This window comes from Stegostoma tigrinum, chromosome 2 (assembly GCF_030684315.1).
Source record: "Stegostoma tigrinum isolate sSteTig4 chromosome 2, sSteTig4.hap1, whole genome shotgun sequence".
NCBI lineage: Eukaryota > Metazoa > Chordata > Chondrichthyes > Orectolobiformes > Stegostomatidae > Stegostoma > Stegostoma tigrinum.
Window position 1 is genome coordinate 145,716,405 of NC_081355.1, and position 19,809 is coordinate 145,736,213.

The 19,809-nt window shown below is 39.8% G+C and overlaps 1 protein-coding gene across 13 annotated transcripts in view; it reads left to right on the top strand.

The window, feature by feature from the left end:
* Positions 1-19,809, top strand: part of kmt2ca (lysine (K)-specific methyltransferase 2Ca) — a 489,348-nt gene that overhangs the window by 74,627 nt on the left and 394,912 nt on the right. For all 13 annotated transcript variants that reach the window (XM_059639788.1, XM_059639789.1, XM_048520987.2 and 10 more), the window contains exon 2: positions 5,087-5,248. In XM_059639788.1, coding sequence (XP_059495771.1) covers positions 5,088-5,248 — 161 coding nt within the window. In that variant the 5' untranslated portion in view covers position 5,087. The remainder of the gene's footprint in view (positions 1-5,086; positions 5,249-19,809) is intronic.

The window sequence follows — 19,809 nt, forward strand, 5'->3', positions numbered from 1 at the left end:
AATTTCTCTCAACTGGGCTATTTTCTTCGGAGCATTGGAAACTGAGGGGAGACCTTTTTATAGAGATTTATAAAATCATGAGAGACATCTATAGGGTGAATGAATAGGCCTTTTCCAGAGGATAGGGGAGTCCAAAACCTACACCGTCTAGTTTAAGGTGAGAGGGTAAAGATTTAAAAGGGACCCAAGAGGGCAACATTTTCATGCAGAGAGGTGCTTGTATGCAGTGAACTGCCAGAGGAGTTGATGGGGGCTGATACCATAACATTTTAAAAGGCATCTGAATGAGTATTTGAAGAGGAAGATTTTGGAGGGGTACGAGCCAAATGCCCCCAAATGGAACTGGATCAGTTTAAGATATCGGCTCACCATGGAAGAGTTGGACTAAAGGGTCAGTTCTGCGCTGTATGTCTGATTCTCTGTTGCTTCGTACTAACCAAGTTGTAGCTGAACTTGGACCTGTCATAACTTTATTAAAACCGAACCCATCCAATTCAGACTGTAACATAGCTCGTTATCCTGTTTCCTGTTTTAAATGTCTGTTCATTTCCTGGAATGTGTTCAAGCTTACCAGAGAAGTATATTGTTTGGGTATTTTGCTCAAGACTGAGATTCAGACTCCACATTGTGTTTTTCAACAAGGCTGCCTACACCGTGTCCAAAGCATCACCCATCTAAACCATATGTCACAGCTTGTAATATCTAAACTCACCTGCAGCTTTTTTTGTCTTTTTTAAATTGGTCTAAATATTTTTCAGCTCTTTCAGAACTGTGTCTTATTCCATATGACCGTTCATTTATTTCTAGATCCACGTAATCCCCAGATGGACTCTAGTCCCTCACCTCATCAGGAACAGGAGTAGAAAGGGTTCTGAGGATGGGTCACTGGACCCGAAATGTTACCTCTGAATTTTTTTCTTCACAGATGCTGCCAGATCTGCTGACCTTTTCCAGCAACTTCTGTTTTTGAACAGAAGTCGTCTGTTTTTGAACAGAAGTCGTCTGTTTATGCTCACTGAGCTGGAAGGTTCGTTTTCAGACATTTTGTCACTATACTAGGTAACATCATCAGTGAGCCTCCAACGAAGTGCTGGTGTTATGTCCCGCTTTCTAAGACATAACACCAGTGCTTCGTCGGAGGCTCACAGATTATGTTACCTAGTATGGTGACGAAACGTCTGAAAACGAACCTTCCAGCTCTGCGAGCAAACTCACATCCAGAACCTCAACCTGAGCTACAAATCTTCTCAAAACTCGCTAGTCGTCTGTTTAGCTCGTCAAGCCTATTGCACTGTTCAGTACAATTGTGGCATTTCAAATACTTCCAATCCCTTTTACCTGCACAAATCCCCTAACCCTGTATGCCATTGGTAGTCAAATCTATCATTCTCGACCTTAAATGTGCTGAAAGACTTTGCCCCTGGGGTAGAAAATTTCAAAAATTCATCATTTTAATAAGTGAAAGAAATTTTTCCCATCTTGGGCCTAAATGGCACCCCCTTTATTTTAAATATGTGCTGTCTGGTTCTGGACTACTCGACAGGCGAAACGCCTTACCTGTATATTTTTCCTTCAGTCTGGAAAGTATTTTGCAAGTTTCAATGAGATTACCTCTCATTCTTTGAGTCTTTAGAGAAGACAAGCCCATTTTCCCCTGTATATCTTCATAGGACAGCCCAGCTAGCCCAGGAACAAGTCTGATGATCTTGCATTGCAGTCCCTCAATGGCAATTACATATCCTTCCTTAGGTAAGGAGACCAAAACTGCACACAGTTCTTGAGGTGTATTCTAATCAAACTTCTACACAGTTGAAGCAAAACTTCACTATATGCTGTTCAATATTCAGTTTCAATAAAGGCTAACGTTCTGTTAGCCTTCCTGTTTGCTGCTGCAGTGTGGTAGCTTTCAGTGACTTATTCACAAGAGTGCCCAAGTGTCTTTACACACGAACACTTGCCAGTATCTTACCTGCCAAAGTGAATTACCTCAGGTGTTTTTCACATATCCAAACTACCAAGATTTTGCCTACTCATAAGACCTTTTCAAATCCTCCTGAAGCAATATTACATCATCTTTACAACACGTACCTGCTTTAATCTTTTAGGATTTGTTTTCCACTTCCTCCATATTCCTATCTAAAGTTATTGGTGAAGAGCTGCAATCATAGCTGCAGATCATCGCTGTGAGAACATGCCCATTTATGAACTTGTGATAAAAGGAAAGTCATTGAATCCTTGAAGGTACTTGGGCACGACCCTGAGGAACTGTGGCAATGGTGCCCTGAGATTGATCTGACTGGCCTTGAATAACCACAACCTTTGTGCTAGGTGTGACTTCAATTAGTCGAAAACCTTCCATCTGATTTCCAATGACTTGAATTTTTCCTAAGCTTCTTGGTACTTAATAAAATATGACATTGACGTTAAGGTATTCATTCCGATCTGGAGTTTAGTTTTTTTTGTACATGTACATACCAAAGCTGTAAATGTGGTCAGGAATGGAGTGACCTTGATAGAACCCAGTGTGCTGGTTATTACTATGTAAATGTTGCTTGATAACACTGTTGACAACCTGCTCCATCATTTGTTTGTGATTGAGAGGAGGTTGCTGTGGAAGTGACCAACTGGATTTGATTTTTCTTGCTTTTTGTAAACACAACAGCCTATCCATTTTGCACATGGTTAATGTCAGTGTTATAACTGTGTTGGAACAACGTGGCTAGGGGCACAGCTAGGAGGACAGGTCTTCGCTACTGATATTGTGATATTGTTAGGCATTATTATCCCATGCCTTCAGCTATTTCTTGATACTGTGTGGAGTGAATCAAAACGGCTGAAGCGAAGCATCTGTGATATTAGGGGTCTTAGGAGGAGACTGAAATGGATCATCCATGTGGGACTCCAGCCTGCAGATGATTGTAAGTGCATCTCTTTGGGTCCTTTGGGTTCCCCATCACTGAGGCTGGGATATTTGTGGAGTCTTCTACTCCTGTTAGTTGTTTAGTTATCCACTAACTCTAACCCTATTTATGTGTGCAAGATTATGAGCAAAGATTAGAAAGTTTGGGACTTTTCATACACTGGAATTTAAAAGAATGAGTGGTGATCTCATTGAAACGTACAGGATTCTTAAGGGGCTTGACAAGGTGAATGCTGAGAGGATGTTTCCCCTCATTAGGTGGCCAAGCACCAGAGAGCATAGCCTTAGAATAAGGTGGGGGGGAGCGCAATGTAAAATTAAGATGAGGGCATTCTGCTGAGGGTTGTGAATCTTTAGAATTCCTTGTCACAGAGAGCGGTGGGGGTAGAGGTCTCAATATATTTAAGGCTGAGGTAGGTAGATTTTTGATCTGGTAGGGGAAATCAAGGGTTATGGGGAGAAGACGGGAAAGTTGATATGAGGAATGTTGGATCATTCATGATCCTATTGAATGACAGAGCAGGCTGTAGGGGCCAAATGGCCTACTTATGTTCCTGTTTTTTATGGTTTTACTAATGGATGGGCAATAACAGTTGCCCTTCATAACAATGTTCATCCCATGAAAGAATAAAAAGTGAACTAGAATGCTGTAGATGATGGAAAGGCTTTAACCAGTTAGGGGATGAGCTACTTGTCAAAAAGTACCAAAGCAGCCTCTCCCCTGTTAATGTAGGCAAAGCCATTAGAGCTGAACAACCTCTCAACCAACTGAACAGATCAAAGCTCTGCAATCTTGCTACATCCAATTATAAATAATCATAGATAATTAAGCAGATAACAGGAGTAGGAGACTCCAGAAATGTGAAAAATATATTTCGTGTATGGATTTATTTTGGCACTAAATTCAGTGACCTGATTTTTAATAATTATCTGTACTGAAATGTGTAGGTTGTGTAGTTGATGTCTCTAATGGACATTTTTTTGTTTGAATTTTTTGAATAGTTTTATTTGTCATAATTCTACAAGCTGCGCTTCGAATTGGGTGTTGGGATTTTAATTGTTCCTATAATTCCTAGCGCAATTAATTCCTGTTCTCAACTGTTGTTGTCTTGTACAAAGTGGTGGGGGATGGATTTCAGACTCTTGTTGCCACCACCAGCCCCACTCCTGTCTCCACATCCCCAAACAAGGACTTGATTTAAATTCCAGACTTAACCTCTTTGGGCTGCACTTGGGCATCGACTCGTTTTTAGTGAAGTTATAACTCACCTAACTGGCATCTGTCTTGGGACTTCAAGGTATCCATTCAGTTCTTAATCTGATTTGCAATTGCTGATTTACTGAAGACTGTGGATTCAAGATATGCTGTCTCCTGGTTCAGCTCAGTCAATTAAGTTATGATACAAGATCACAATGATTAAACTGGAGAGTGATCTTACTTAAAACTGGCAATACAAAATTCAAACCTGGTGCAATTTAATTTGTTGTTTTCCCCACTTAGTAAAGTTAGTTAATATTGCTTAGTCATCTTTTTCAAGAATGTTTGACAAGCAGGCCTTAACTAAAATATTGTGCCAACCACAGATTAATGGTATTAATTTCTGCTGGTAACTTGGCATGCCCTGTCATATCGTTCCGGTAAGAAAAGTAGGTAAATATACAGTGTAGTGATGCTTTGCTTTTTTTAAACACAAAAAAATTTCTACTGCACTTCTTTATAACTCACCCAATGTTGATTTTTTTTTCTTTCTTTCGATCTGTTTGTTCAAAATTTGTTTGAGACGAGTTGCTTTGACAAATTGATTAATCTGCAGGCTCTCCTTAAAATAAATGGATTTTTAATGGATGAGACAGCGTATATTATTGGAGTTGATGACCAAAACGGTGAGGCAAATAAGTCTTTTCGATAATAGAGCATGCCATACCTAAGTTGTACAATGAAACAATAGAACCCTTTATAGTAAAACAAGTCTGTATTAGCAGCTATCAGTGAAATTTGTTATCGCCACAAAACCACACCAAGGAGCAATGTTGTGTTTGAACTAAAATGCTTGCAGAAGCATCCAAGTGTCTGGTTCTAATTTATCTGTCAAGTTCTAATTTATCTATCAGATGTTCACTTTTGTTGAATTGCCTTCACTAACCTTTTTTTTCCGTCCTTTTTAGAATGTCATCAGAGGACAAAAGTGTGGAACCTTCCGACCTAGGACCGCCACTGCTATCTGCTGCCCTTGTGGCTGCTCCTGTTGGTAGCCCTGTACATAATGACAAACGACCACGGGGGCGACCTCGCAAAGATGGCACAACTCCTCTACAGAAGAAAAAAAAGTAAGTGAAATCAGCAAAGGACTTTGCACCAATTGAATTAAAATGTCACTTATTTGCAATAAGTTTGTTCTAAGATGTTGAAGGCTCTTAAGATATGGCAAGTGATATTTTGATGTTGTGTTCTTAACTATTAAAGTTTACCTGTATCGAACCTCTAATTTATTTGAACAATTTGTGTTTGAGCTCAAGAGGTGACGACAGAACCCTAAATCTTTATTTTGCACTCTCCATTTCATAAGAATTCTTGCAAATAAACCTGTAGTAATTTTTTTCTCTCCTTGAGATACTTTGATCAGTAATTTTGAGTCCTTGTATTATATTGGCCTTCAACTCATATGCTATTGTAATTGTCGCTTGATAGTAAAGAACTTGAATATTGCTGAAAAGAGAGGTATATTGCCAAAGCTTTTCATCATTTACTTATCAGGATGAATGCAAAAATGAAACAGTTCAAATAATCACAGCGATTTATACTACAGGAGAATAAATTCTTGTGTAAATTGTTAACTGTTTGACATTAGTCATTTTTGAGTTTGACAAGCTGAGTATAGGATGAAAAGCTTTGACAACATGTTTCACTTTTCAGTACTACCCTAATTAGTTTGGGTTAGGTGAAGGAGTGTCTTATTTTTCATTTTGTAGTAACAGAAAATGATGGCTGATGGGCAGAATAACCATCTATTTGGCACAACGAGAGGAGAAAATTTATATTCAGTATTTTCCTCGTGTGTGACCTCTTTTCCTCAAGTTTGGCACTGTTTACTATATTCAATGTATTATGTTTCATCCTTCTCACTGGGTGTATTTAGTGTAGTTGCATCAGACTTGCATGAAGTATGCATGATCTTGAACGATCTTGACGAGCTTGGTGTGGAAAGGATATTTCTCGTGGGTGAGCACGGAACTAGAGACATTGTTTAAAAGTATGGTGTTACTTTTATAGCAGGTTATATTTTGGCATCTGCGAGTTGTGTGATTTTTTTTGAACTCTGGCTGAGAAGATGGAGGGGAGGATCATTTAAGATTTTGAGTTGGAGGTAGATAAGTGCTGCCAGACCTGCAGTCCAGCAATTGCTGTTTTTGTTCGTGTAGAAAGGTAATTCTTGGTAGGGAAGCCAATCAAAGGTCATTGAGGGTAGGTGGGAATGTGAAGTTTGAAACACAAGCCAATCATCCATGATGAACATTTGACTGCAAAGCTGACTTGAAGGGCCACATGACGACCACCTGCTTTTATTTCGAAGATTTGTATGATGTAAAGAGAGGTCATATTTAAGTCATTTTGTTACGCCAGTATGCTGCTTATGTGATTAACTCCCAAGTTACTCAAACAGTGCCATCACCAGTCACAGAAATGCATCAATTTCTTCTCTTCACGCAATCATTTATGGTGAATGCTCCATAACATTTGGAGTACATGTTGTTTTGAAAACCTCAACTGCCAAACTAGTTCACTCCATCAAGAACTTGTACCTCTAATACATTTATCACAGTAAATTGTCTCAAGGTGCTAATGGAAGAATTACTCAAATGTGACCCCAATGGGACAGATAACCAAAAGCCTGACCAAAAAGATGCCATAGAAACACTGAAATGTTATGGCACAGACAAGACCATTCAACCCTTTGTGTTTGCACCTGCTGAAAAAATAACTTGCTGCCTGTTCTAATCCCACAATTCAGTGTAAGGTCTGTAACTTTGCAGGTGCAAATCCAGGTTCCTTTTATGTGAGTTGAATGCTTTTGCCTCCATCGTCAACCTGGGCAGGGCATTACAGATGCCCACCAATCTGTGGGAAACAAAGATCTTTATCCAATCTCTTCTGGTTCTTCTACTAATTGCCTTAAATCTGTGCCACTTGGTAACTGACCTCTCCACGAGGATAAGTAGTTTCTTCTGTGCACAGTATCTGGACTCCCAGTAATTTTGCACACCTCAGTCAAGTCGCCCATTAACCTTCACTCTTCTAAAGACAGCAACCATAGCCTTTCTGGTCCTCAGCTTTAATTTTCAATGCTTGGCTACATTCTTGTAGATTTCCTCTGTATTCTCTCCAGGATACTGACCTTCCTGCAGTGGGTAGAACTGTGTACACAACTCGAGCTGTGGCCTAACAACTACTTTATGCTCTTTAGCATCACATCCATGCCTTTGTATTCTACACCTCATCCAATAAAGGGAAGCGCTCCTATGTGTTTTATTTCCCACCGTGTTAGTCTTGTCCTCCCACATTGGGAGACCTGAGGACGTGAACTCCAACATCTCCAATTCCTTTGGATGTCCTTTTATTTTATTGTACTTTGCCTTGCTTTGCATGTCATCGTGAGATATTCACCTCACGCTTTTACGGATTGAATTCCATTTGTGACTTTTCTACTTGCTGAACCACATCATTGATACAGTTCTGGAGTGGACAAATTCTCTTCATGATCAATTACGTAGCCAATTCTTGTGTTGTCTGCAAATTTCTCAATCATGCCACTCGTTTAATTTCAAACAACAGTATGAACAACTGTGGCTCAGTGGTTAACACTGCAGCCTCTCAGCGCCAGGGACCCAAGTTCGATTCCAGCCTCTGGAAACTGTCTGTCTGTGTGGAGTTTGCACATTCTCCCCGTGTCTGCGTGGGTTTCCTCTGGGTGCTCCGGTTTTCTCCCACAGTCCAAAGATGTGCAGGCTAGTTGGATCGGCCATGCTAAGTTGCCCGGTGTTCAGGGGTATGTGGGTTATAGGGGAATGGGTCGGGGTGGGATGCTCCAATGGGCGGTGTGGACTTGTTGGGCCAAAGGGCCTGTTTCCACACTGTAGGGAATCTAATCTAAAAAGCAAGGGACCCAACGTTGTGCCGTTGGAATACCACTGGAAACTCCTTTTCATTCTCAAACATAGTCGGCCTTATCTCTTTGCTGTTGCTGAGCCAATTTTGGATCTAATTTGCTGTATCTCATTACTTTTGTGATTAGTCTGCTACGTGGGAGTTTGTCAAATGTAGTCGTAAAATCCACATAGACAACATCGACTGCACTGCTCTCATCAGTCCTCCTTATCACTTCTTTAAAAAAGCTCAACTGAGTCTGCAACGTACCATGCAGACTAAGCCTGATTAATCTGTGCTTTGAGGAATCAATTCTGAAGGACAGAATAATTTATTAAAGTAATTTGCACAGCACTGAAGTCAGACTTGTCATCTCAGCATTCTATAGCCTAACTCTCATGCCCATCTTGAGTGGATTAAATATTTTGTAGGTTTTAACAAGCACCTTAGGAGATCAGAGATTTGAAAATTTTTAGAGAAAAGTTCCAGAGCCTCGGACTTGATTCCTAGTGGTGCAAAAACTTAAGGTCAGGGTTGCTCAAGGGTCTAGAATTAGAAGAAAGCAAACTTCTTGTCGAACTGAAGAAGAGAGGGGTGAGTCCATAGAGGAGTTTGAAAACAAAGGTGAAAAATTTAAAATCAGTTGTTTAACTAGGAGCTGATTTAGATCAGTGAGTACATTGGAATTGAATAAACAGGCCTTGATCTGAATCATGTCAAAAATAAGAGTTTTGAATGATGTCAGGTTTATGGAGAATAGAACGCCAGGTGCTTACTTGCGAGTGTTTTGGAACAATGAAGTCAGACATGGACGAAAGTTTCCGAAGCAAGTGTGCCACAAAGTTGAATTCTGACATCCTTCAAGTTTAATGCACTAATCCTAACTATTGACTCCCAAGTGACAAACCTAATCAACTCTCCTCCCTCCTTTCCTGAATATGGTTTGCGATGGGCTATATCTTCTCCTGTTATATTGTCAGTTTTCTGTGTCACATAAGTGAGCCTAGATTGAGAGTTTTGATATGTCATCCCAAAATATCAGATGTTTAGGGGCACAGTTAACACTGCAGCTTCACAGAGTCAGGGATCTGGGTTTGATTCCACCCATGTGTCTGTGTGGAGTTTGCACGTTCTTTCTGTGTCCGAGTGGGTTTCCTCTGGGTGATGATAAAGTGTGAAGCTGGATGAACACAGCAGGCCAAGCAGCATCTCAGGAGCACAAAAGCTGACGTTTCGGGCCTAGACCCTTCTTCAGAGAGCCTCTGGGTGCTCTGGTTTCCTCCCACAGTTCAAAGATGTGCAGGTGAGGTGGATTGGCCACACTAAATTTCCCATAGTGTTCAGGAATGCACAGGCTTGGTAGGTTAACCATGGTAAATGCAGGGATAGGGTAGGGGGATGGGTCTGAGTGAGATGCCCTTCGGAGGCTTGGTCAGTGTGGGCCTGTTGGGCTGAATGGCCGGTTTCCACAGTGGTTCTATGGTTCTGGCGTGGCTTTCAATGGGATAACTTGTAATTTGAAAAATGTATTTCCTTTTTGCTCTCCAAATACTTTTAAAAACCCAAAGTTGAATATAGTTTACTACAGTTCAAGTTGATGCTGAACGTGAATGAGTTGCAGTAATTTGTGACAAATATAAGGGAAGGACATCTTTGTGGGGAGAAAAATTGTATTTCAGTTGACGCAAGGATGATTTTGAAACAAGTATAGTTTTGATCTGATCAAGTTTAAGGTATTCAATGCAGTTATATCCTTGCTGTTTCCAGAAATGAGATTTGCCTCTATCTTTCCTTAGACAGGGCTGAGTCCACTTTTAGTACAAAGTTCCCCCTATGCATGCTGTCAACAATGATAGTCTGAAATAAAAGCACATTCTTCCTTGCAGTGACTTGTCCATGCCCCATCATCTTTCTTAGTGTATCAATTTGACTGGCTTTTTTAAACCATGTTTGTTTTGAGAATTTGTGCAGGTGGATATAAATACCATGGAATTAGGTTGACATTTCGCAGACATGTTTGAGCTAGGATTAGTGTAGGTTTTATGGTGAGGCGCTCATCTGGTCATTCAGGTTCCAGTCCTAGAGCTGAAATTGTGATGGATAGATCCCTTTGACAACCTAGTGCTCTGTTGTGTGCTGACTCAACGCAGTGCAAATTTTCCCATGTGCTATTTCCTAACATAGAAGACTGGAGGTTGTGATCTGCAACATGTAAAAATACTGATTCATTTGGAAGGGCTGTAAGCATTTACAATTTTCTCATTAAATCATACTGTACTAGATGGAGATGCCATTGCTATTGAAGCAATAACAAATCTCAAGACTTAGAATAACTAATTTAGTGGAAGAGATTAATCTTAGAAAAATTGAGGGCAAGACAGGTAATGCAACCTGTCACTTCATTCCACTGTCCGTTGTCTTCCAGTCTAGCTTCCATTTTTTTAAAGCCTTTGCTATCCTGATTAGTGTATGTTAGTTAAAGTTTCTGTCCACATTAGAATAAAGAAGTTCTCCTCTATTGAACTGGTTTAAGCTTTATTAGGATAGGTACATTTACAAATGATCTTTTTGTGAACATACTTTCAAGTGGAATAATATTGCTTTGCTGCGTCTGTTATAGTTTTGAGCTATAGTTCTTCCTTAGTTCAAGTGGAATCAGATGCCTTTTGCTTTTTTTTGCACATTTCTAATATCTATATATATGTGTTTTTTCTAGCACGTCCTCCAAAAATTAAGCTGTGCAGGTCTGGCAGCATCTGCGGAGGAGAAAACAGTTAACATGCTGAGGAACGGTCACCGGACCTGAAACTTTAACTCTATTTTCTCCTCTACAGATGCTGCCAGACCTGCTGAGCTTTTCCAGCATCCACAGTTCTTTTGGTTCTCCTAAAATGAAAACTCTACTTGAAATTGTCATCCATCTGTGGAGTAATATCAGTCAACTCCTGCAAAGTTCATACCATGCATTTCCTAGGCTTTTCTGTAAGGATGCCATGGTGCTTTTCAAGTAAAAGTGTGGAGCGTTCCTTAGTGCAACACTAACAAGTAAACCGATTAACTCTCCACTTATCTCATTGCTATTGTGTGACTTAAATGTGCAAAAAGTGGCTGCCATATTCAGTGATCCAATGGCAGCTGCTTTTTATTATAATTAATTGTGTATGACAAGCTTTTTAAACATCCTGAAAGATGCAGTAAGGCATTCCACATATAAGTATGTATTCAGGCTTTGTACAGTGCTTGACAAATGTAACTGAAATTTAAATCTAAAATATTGTGTGTATTTTTTAGCTAATTCTCTAGCTACGTTTTTCAATGTTTAAGCAAATTTGGTTGTGATGGTAGAATTAAAGTCTTTTGTGTTGATTAGAAAGAAAAGGAAAATTAAACATCATTAAGAGGATTTGATTCAGGGTCATTTGCTGTACATCCCCTATCTATGTTGATATTGCAACTCACCTTGGTGCAATCATTGTGTAGCTTTTTAAAGTAAACTCAAATTTAGATAATGCCATTCATAACCTCAGGACATTATGGTTAGTTTTTGCAGCTTTGGAAATTTGGCAACTGATTTGCACCCGGTAAGGTCCCACATGCAGTGGTCAGGTAATGAAAGGATGTACTGTTTTAATGAAGATGAATCAGTGCTAATATAAATGAGGGCAAGGGGTGTTCTTGTTTGAAATACTACCTTACAATTTTGTATGTTCTCCTAAGGGAGCTGATAGTCTCAATGTATTTTGCCAACTGAGCTGTGACTGACAGGCCTAACTTCTGCCAGGGACTTTCCAAAAGTGCTCTAAAACTGCATTATGGGGAGCTGTACATTGTACTTTGTCTGTAACAGCCTCAAAGTTATCAGGTGTTATTTTTGTCCCCTGTATTCATATGGCCTATTCCTTCAGCTGGAGGAGATGTCATTATTTTTCACGCAACTGTTGCATTTTGTAGAAAAGTACATTGTTTACCTGAGGCAGTACTGAGAGAGATGACCATTGCTTACTGAACCTTAATTAGAAAGCAGTATGATTTCAGCCATATTCCTCCTCAAATCCTAATCATAGTAACTGCAAATGTAACAGCTGAAATATATGCCATCTTTCCTGGGCCATATATTAGCTATAAACCTGTTCAACTCTGAAATATTTCAATAGTGTTGACTTCAGGAGGCGTTTCAGAGAGAAGCTTACTTTCTTTTCATTTTCATATTTGAGATTTACAATTGGTGTGAGAAGCCAGGAAATGGTTTTGAATACTGTTCTTTCACATTAGTCTTGGTAAAGATCAATGAGGTCATCCACAGAAGATGGGTTTGATTCTAACCTAATATTTCACATCAATTTATTGTGGAGAAAAAATTAGAAGCTAAGGAACTCGAGGTAAAATAAATATTGATGTCTTAAAAACAGCCCATATTACAGAAGGTGCTAGGCATCTTAAAAAAAAATGGAGGTGGATAAATCTTCAGAGCCTGATCAAGTGTAACTCAGTTAGGGAAGAAATTGAGGGGCTCCGAACAGATATTTGCACCATCAGCAGCCACAGGTGACGTTCTGGAGGACTGCTAATGTTGTGCCTGTATTTGATAGGCTGTAAGGTGAAGCCAGAGAACTATAGACCAGTGGGTAAGTTGTTGGAGGGGATTCTGAGAAATATGTTTGTGCATTTGGAATGGCAGGGATTGATTTAGGTATGGGCAGAGTGGCTTTGTACATGGGAAAATGTCTCAAACTTAATTGAGTCTTTTGAGAATGTAACTAAAAAGATTGAAGAAGGCAGATGTTGTCTATGTGGACTTTAGTAAAATCTTTGACAAGATTCCACAAGGTATATTAGTTAGTAAAGTTAGGCCGTATGGCATTCAGAGAGAGCCTGCCACATGGATACAAAATTGTCTTGACAGCAGACAGGGTGGTGACGGAACATTTGTTTTTTTGGACTGGAGGCCTGTGACCATCTGTATTCTGCAATGGTTGGTGTTGGGTCATTCAGATCATTTATATAAATGACAATATAGGGGAAGCACGATTTAGTAAGTTTGCAGATGCCAACGAACTTGGTACAGTGGACAGACAGTGAGGAAGGTTATCTAATATTACAAAGGGATCTTTGGTCCAATGGGCTGAGGACTGGCTGATGGTGTTTAATTTGGATAAATGCAAGGTATTGCATTTGGTAAAATGTACAAAGGCAGGATTTCTTCTCTAGTTGATGGTAGGTTCCCTAGGTAGTGTTGTCAAACAGAAGAGACCTCGGGGTTCAGGTTGTTCTTTGAAAGTTGCATCACAGGTAGACAGGGTGCTTAAGAAAGCATTTGGCATGCTTACCTTCTTTGCTTAGACCTTTTGAATATAGGAATTGGGATGTCATGTTTAAGGATGTACATGTCGTTGTTGAGGCCACTTTTGGAGTACTGTGTATAGTTCTAGTTGTCCTGCTACGGGAAGATTTATAATTAAATTGGAGAAGGTTCAGAAAAGATTTAACAGGGTATTAGGAGGAAGGGCCACTGGACCCGAAACACTAACTCGGATTTTCTCTTCACAGATGCTGCCAGACTTGCTGACCATTTTCAGCAACTTTTTGTTGTTCTTGAATTACAGCATTCACATTTCTCTTGGTTTCTATCAGGGTATTGTTAGGAATGGAGGGTTTTGAGTTGTGGGGGGAGGTTGGTTAGGCTGGAACTTCTTTCACCTGCCAGAAGTAGTGATAGATGCAGGTACAGTTATATAATTTGAAAGACATTTGGACAGTACATGATTAGGAAAGGTTTAGAGGAATTCAGGCCAAGCACAGGCAAGTGGGGCTAGTTTAGTTTGTGAAACTTGGTCAGCATGGTTGAGATGAACCGTAGGGTCTGTCTCCATGCTGTATGACTTTAACTGGGATTGAGTACGTGAATTTTTTAAGGAGCTTTGCTTCTAATTAGCATAATTAGCAATCAGTGCAGGCTTGATCTGAAACTAAACAGTTTGCATTGAAAATGCTAAATTGGTATGCAATAGGATTGAGTTTGGCATGAGCTGCATTTCTTGGCTTGATAGGAGATTTATCTTGGAAGCAAAATGTTGCAGACGTTGGAAACCTAAATAAAAACAGAAAAATTTGGAGATTCTGAGAGTTTGCAGCAACTGAGTAAAGAGTAACAATGTTTTAGGTTTCATGAGAGGTCACGGTCCTCTAACATTAATCCTCTTCTCTGTTCACACATGCTGATAGACTGCTGAATATTTCCATCATTTTTTGTTTTTATCCTGGATGTAGGCTGACCAGATCTGAATGGCTTGATGATAAAAGGATTCACGTTTTAAGGAAAAAAGACATTAAAATAAAAGTAAAATACTGCAGATACTGTAATTCTGAAATAAAAACAAAGTACTGGAAGCATCTTTTGAAGAGAAAAACAGTGAGTGCATCGAGTCTGATATGGCTATTCTTGAGAACTTAAATGTTACTGCATGCTCGTCTGGAACACAGTTATGCCATAAGGTATCACCTAAACTTAAGTTCTGAAGAAATCATACCAGACTGAAAACTTCTGTTTTTCTGTCCACAGATAACGCCAGTCAAAAAGTTGTCATATGGCACAGTTTCTCCAGCATTCACTATATTTGGCATAGTTCTTTAAGTAGTTGCAAAAGAACCAACTTGGAGGGGAGATAAAAATCTTTTCTACACTGAGTGGTTTGGAATCGAATGCACTGCCTGGAAGCGGGGTGGAGGCTGGTTTAATTGAACTTTTTCAAAAGAGTAATGGATGATTTTACATAAACAGCATGAAGGATTGTGGAGAAAAGACAGTAGTTTGGCAGCAAGTCAAAATGCCTAGAGGGCTGATGCAGACATGATGGGCTGAATGACCTCTTGCACTACCAAGCCTTCTGTGAAAAGGCTTGAGATTTTTAGGAAAACAAGTGACTATGGGGTGATCCAGTAGAGGTCTTTATGAAAGAGTTTGGTGAAGATGTTATCGCTTGTGCAGTGAGACCAAAGCTGGGAGCCATATATACAACATAACTAACAAATCCAGTACAAATTTGGATCTTTATCTGTAGAATTTAGAATATGGAACTCACCCAGAAAATATAGTTGAGATGAATATTGTAGATAAGTTTTCTGGGAAGGTAAACCAATATGAGGGAGAAAAGAACAGTAGTCATGTTGTTAGGGTTGGAGGAAGAGGGTTTGAATGAGATTTGTATGGAATACAAACACTGGCATGGATTTGATGGACTAAAGAGCTACACATTGTGTTTGCATGTTGTGAAGTATTTGAATTCGGAGAATTTTTCAGTTAAGTCATTTCCTTCCTCGGAGCTTGTACTCTTTAGGGATAATACTACTTGCAACGTTATTTATATTTTAATTTTTTATTCTGGTGGGGCATAACTTAATGCCTTTTGCACTTTTACTGTGGATGGTGTTAAGATCAGGCAGTGTATATAAGAAAATAAATGACCAAATCCTTCGAAATGGCATGTAGTGACTCATTGCATCATAATTGATCCCAGCTGTCTACCTCAGATCCAATGGTCAGGTACATTGGTCAGAATGAAATGCTTCGTGCAGGAATTCAAGATGTTGTTGAACTCCAATTTGAACAAATGTCACTTTTAGTGAAATGTTGCATTTTTTAAAATGCTCACTTTGCAAAGGAAAGCTTCTTTAACTGTGTTTGGAATTTAAAGAAATGTGCTGATAGAAGGCTTTAATCAAGAGTGAGCAGTTCCTTTTTATTATCTGGAAGCTACATATTAGCAAGGAATCCATCCCCCCTCAGTACTTTATATGAGCACAGATAAAGAATCCCAAAGTGAAAATTGGGTAAGTTTCGGAGATAATGGGAACTGCAGATGGTGGAGAATCCAAGATAACAAAGTGTAGAGCTGGATAAACATAACAATCCAAGCAGCATCTCAGGAGCACAAAAGCTGACGTTTCGGGCCTAGACCCTTCTTCAGAAAAGGGGGACGGGGAGAGGATTCTGGAATAAATAGGGAGAGAGGGGGAGGCGGACTGAAGATGGATAGAGGAGAAGATAGGTGGATAGGAGAGTATGGGTGGGGAGGTAGGGAGGGGATAGATCAGTCTGGGGAGGACGGACAGGTCAAGGGGGTGGGATGAGGTTAGTAGGTAGGAAATGGAGGTGCGGCTGGAGGTGGGAGAGGAAGAACAGGTTAGGCAGGCTGGGATGTGCTAGGCTGGTTTTGGGATGTGGTGGGGGTAAGGGGAGATTTTTGAAGCTGGTGAAGTTCACATGGATGCCATTGGGCTGCAGGATTCCCACACGGAATATGTGTTGCTGTTCCTGCAACGTTCGGGTGGGTAAGTTTCGATTTACTCTAACTCTCTGGCAAGCATGAGTTCTTAGAATCCGTTTCTTAAACAGAGTCCATGTCAGGACTTTAACTCAGCCATTCAGATCGGCACTATTTTTGCCAGCAGTGTTTTTCTCCCCCTCTTGCCTTTAGTAGGATCGTGAGGATAAACTGTAGTGCACAGGCTAGGATTGGGTGATAGATGCCTAACACTAGATTTATTTTCTGCTGCAGCTAAAATTTCACATACTGCACATTTTGTCTTGTGGGAGAATATTGGTATCTAATCTGGAAGTTTAAAATGGTTGCTGAATGCAATTAATTTTCAATAAATTGAATACTTCAGAAACAAAGTTGTTGCTGAGCGTGATTTCAGTATGCTGTTTATGGCTTGTTTTTCCACTTGAGTTGTAGATTGGAGTGAAAACGAATCAACCAACTTGTGCAATGCTACATTTTTATATAAGTATATCTAATGCAATGAAAAAAGGCACTTTGAGAGCAATTAAATGCCACATAATAGACTTGTGAACAAAGTTATGACTCATTGAATAACAGGGAGAAAATTGGCAGAGTGACACAAAATAGTATTAATCACATTTTTCATACTGGAGGAAAGTTTGTAGAGGAGTTCCCAGGCATCAACTCTGGGACCCTGCTGTTCTTGATAGATAGATACGTGCATGCGCGTGCACATGCGCAGACCCTGCATCATTATGGCATATTTTCAAAATTTTTATACAGTACAAAATTAGAAGTACAGTCAGTTGTGAGAAGGCTGCAGTGAGGCAGAACACAGACATTGGTGGAATGAGTGGAAAATAGCAGATGAAATTTAGAGCGGAGAAGTGTCAAGTGATTCATTTTGGTGGGAAGAATGCAGAGAGTCAGGATGAGATAATGGACGCAATGCTGAATCAGTAGCAACCTGGATGCAATTATGCATAGAATCATTGAAAAACAGGACGGTTAATGAAGCTTAGAATGCTGTGTGTTTATAATTGATCATTGAGTCTAGGTGGTGCTAGGACAAGGATGTTATATTAGGTTGTCCAAAACACTGAAGCCTGAACTAGACCATTGCGTCTGGATGGATGTAAAAGCAATACAGTGCAGAAATGTTTCACATGAACGGCTTGTGCATGAAGAATTTCAGTTATGTAGATAGGAGAAGAGGAAAACATTTGAGAGGAGATTTGATGGAAATACTGAACATAATGAAGGGTTTGGACAGAGGAGATAACGTGCCCTTGGTAGAAGGATCGAAGATTGAGGACCAGAGGGCATTGGGTTAAGGTAAATGCACACTATGAGGAACAGCATTTTTGCGTAGTGTGCAGTTAGGATCTAAAATGCAGTAGCTGTATATGTGGTGGAAGCCGGTTCTGTTGAGGCATTCGTGAAGGAACTGGATTATTATCTGACGAAGAATGGCAATCGTGGCAAGAAGGTGGCGGAGTGGCAGTAGATGAGCTTCTCCTGCGGAGAGCCACCGTAGATATGACAAGCTGAATTGCTGTCTCCTGTAAATAATCCATAATTCTAGCTAGAAGAAAACAGTGGATTATTAACTCTGTGACCTCCAGACTGAAACGTTTGATTTAACTGATGTTGGGTGGTGATGCATGCTTTTGATCTCCATAACAATTGAAGCATTTTTCTAATGATTACTCCATTAATTGAGATTGTGTTTTGAAGTTAAATTAAAATGATTTTAAGGAAATCTGTTTCATATCTCAAACTTTAAAAGTTTCATTTGTAAATGCCAATTAGTTGTAACGTAGAAGCAATAATTTAATCAGAGTTGTCATGATGCAGACAAAGCCTATTTGACTCATATCTATGTGTGCTCTCCAGATAAGCACCACGACTTAGTGCAATCCTCCTGCCCTTTCCTTATCCTACACATTATTTCAACTCAAATACGCCCTTTTAATGCCTCAAATAAACCTCCTCCACCCCAATTCTAAGCAGTGCAGTCCTGTTCTTTTTAATGCGTAATGACATTTTGGGCTGTCTCTCACAAGGGTTATTAAACTAAGTTTAATGTTGAACCAGCATAGGTGAAGTCCTAGAGGTATTGTCATTAGACTATTAATCCAGAGACCCAGGTGATGTTCCGGGGACCTGGGTTTGAATTTTCTGAGGCAGATGGTGGAACTTGCATCCAATTATCGGGAAAGAATCAAATGATGGCCATGAAACCGTTACTGATTTGTCAGGAAAAACCCATCTAGTTCACTAACGTCTGTCAACTTTCTAGATAAGGAAGTCTACCATCCATACCTGGTTTGGCCTACATGTGACTGCAGACCCTCAATTTGACTCTTAACTGCCGTCTAGGCAGTTGGAGATGGACTATAAATACTGGCCTAGCTATTGATGCTCCACATACCATGATTAAATCAAAATAAGTGGAGAGATATTAAGATATCTGACCAAAAGATTAATCACAGAAAGCATTTAAGAGGCTAAGGCAGCGAATCCAAGACCACAGGGCCAAGGCAGCTGTTAGTGTGCCTTGAATAATAAAGTAATTAGGTTTCTCAGCAAGCTAGAATTGGAAGCTTGGTGAGATCTCGAGGTTGTCAAGTTGGATCAGGTGAATATAGGATGAGTGGGGGAGTTCAAAACTAGAGAATATAAGTTAAAGGTAAGAGGGAAAAGATTTAGAAAGGACCTGAAGTAACTTTTTCACGTGAAAGGTGGTGTGTGTATGGGGCAAACTGCTAGAGGAAGTGGTGGAATCAGGTACAGTTACACCATTTAAATGGCATCTGGATGGTTATATGATAAAGGGGAGGTTTAGAGGGATATCTGCCAAATACAGGCAAATAGGACTAGGTCAGATTGAAAGGTCTGGTCGGCACAGATGAGTTGGACTAAAGACTGTGTTTCCTTGCTCTGTGACTCTCTAAGCAGTCTTTGTTCCTTTCCTAAAATCTTCTATTCGAAACAATCCGTTCGTTTTGACATCTTTGGAGTTTAATGTTTCAAATAGAAAAACATTGTAAAAGGAAAATAAAACAGTGCTCTAATCCTATTGAGATTGAAGCACAAGCTGCAGATGAAAAAAGTACATGATTTGGTTATTGCTGTTGCTAATGTTGCTGAAGAAAGATAGCTTGACTTTAAAGAACTTGAAGCAAGTACAAGAATTTGAAGGGTATTGAATTTGCGTCTTCCTACGGCAGTGTCAGACCTAATACTGTGTAGTTTGATAAAGAATGTCCGAAATAATTAAACAATGAGAGTGGAATGCTAACACCAAAATATGTGACTTGCAAAAAAAATCTGGAATTGGAGAAAGCGTTCATTTTGGATAATAATACAGTTAAAGCTGATGCAAGCACAGCATTAACAAAAAAGATGATTTTTGTGGATAAGCTGAAAGCTTCACGAAGAAGGTGGATGTCAACAACTTT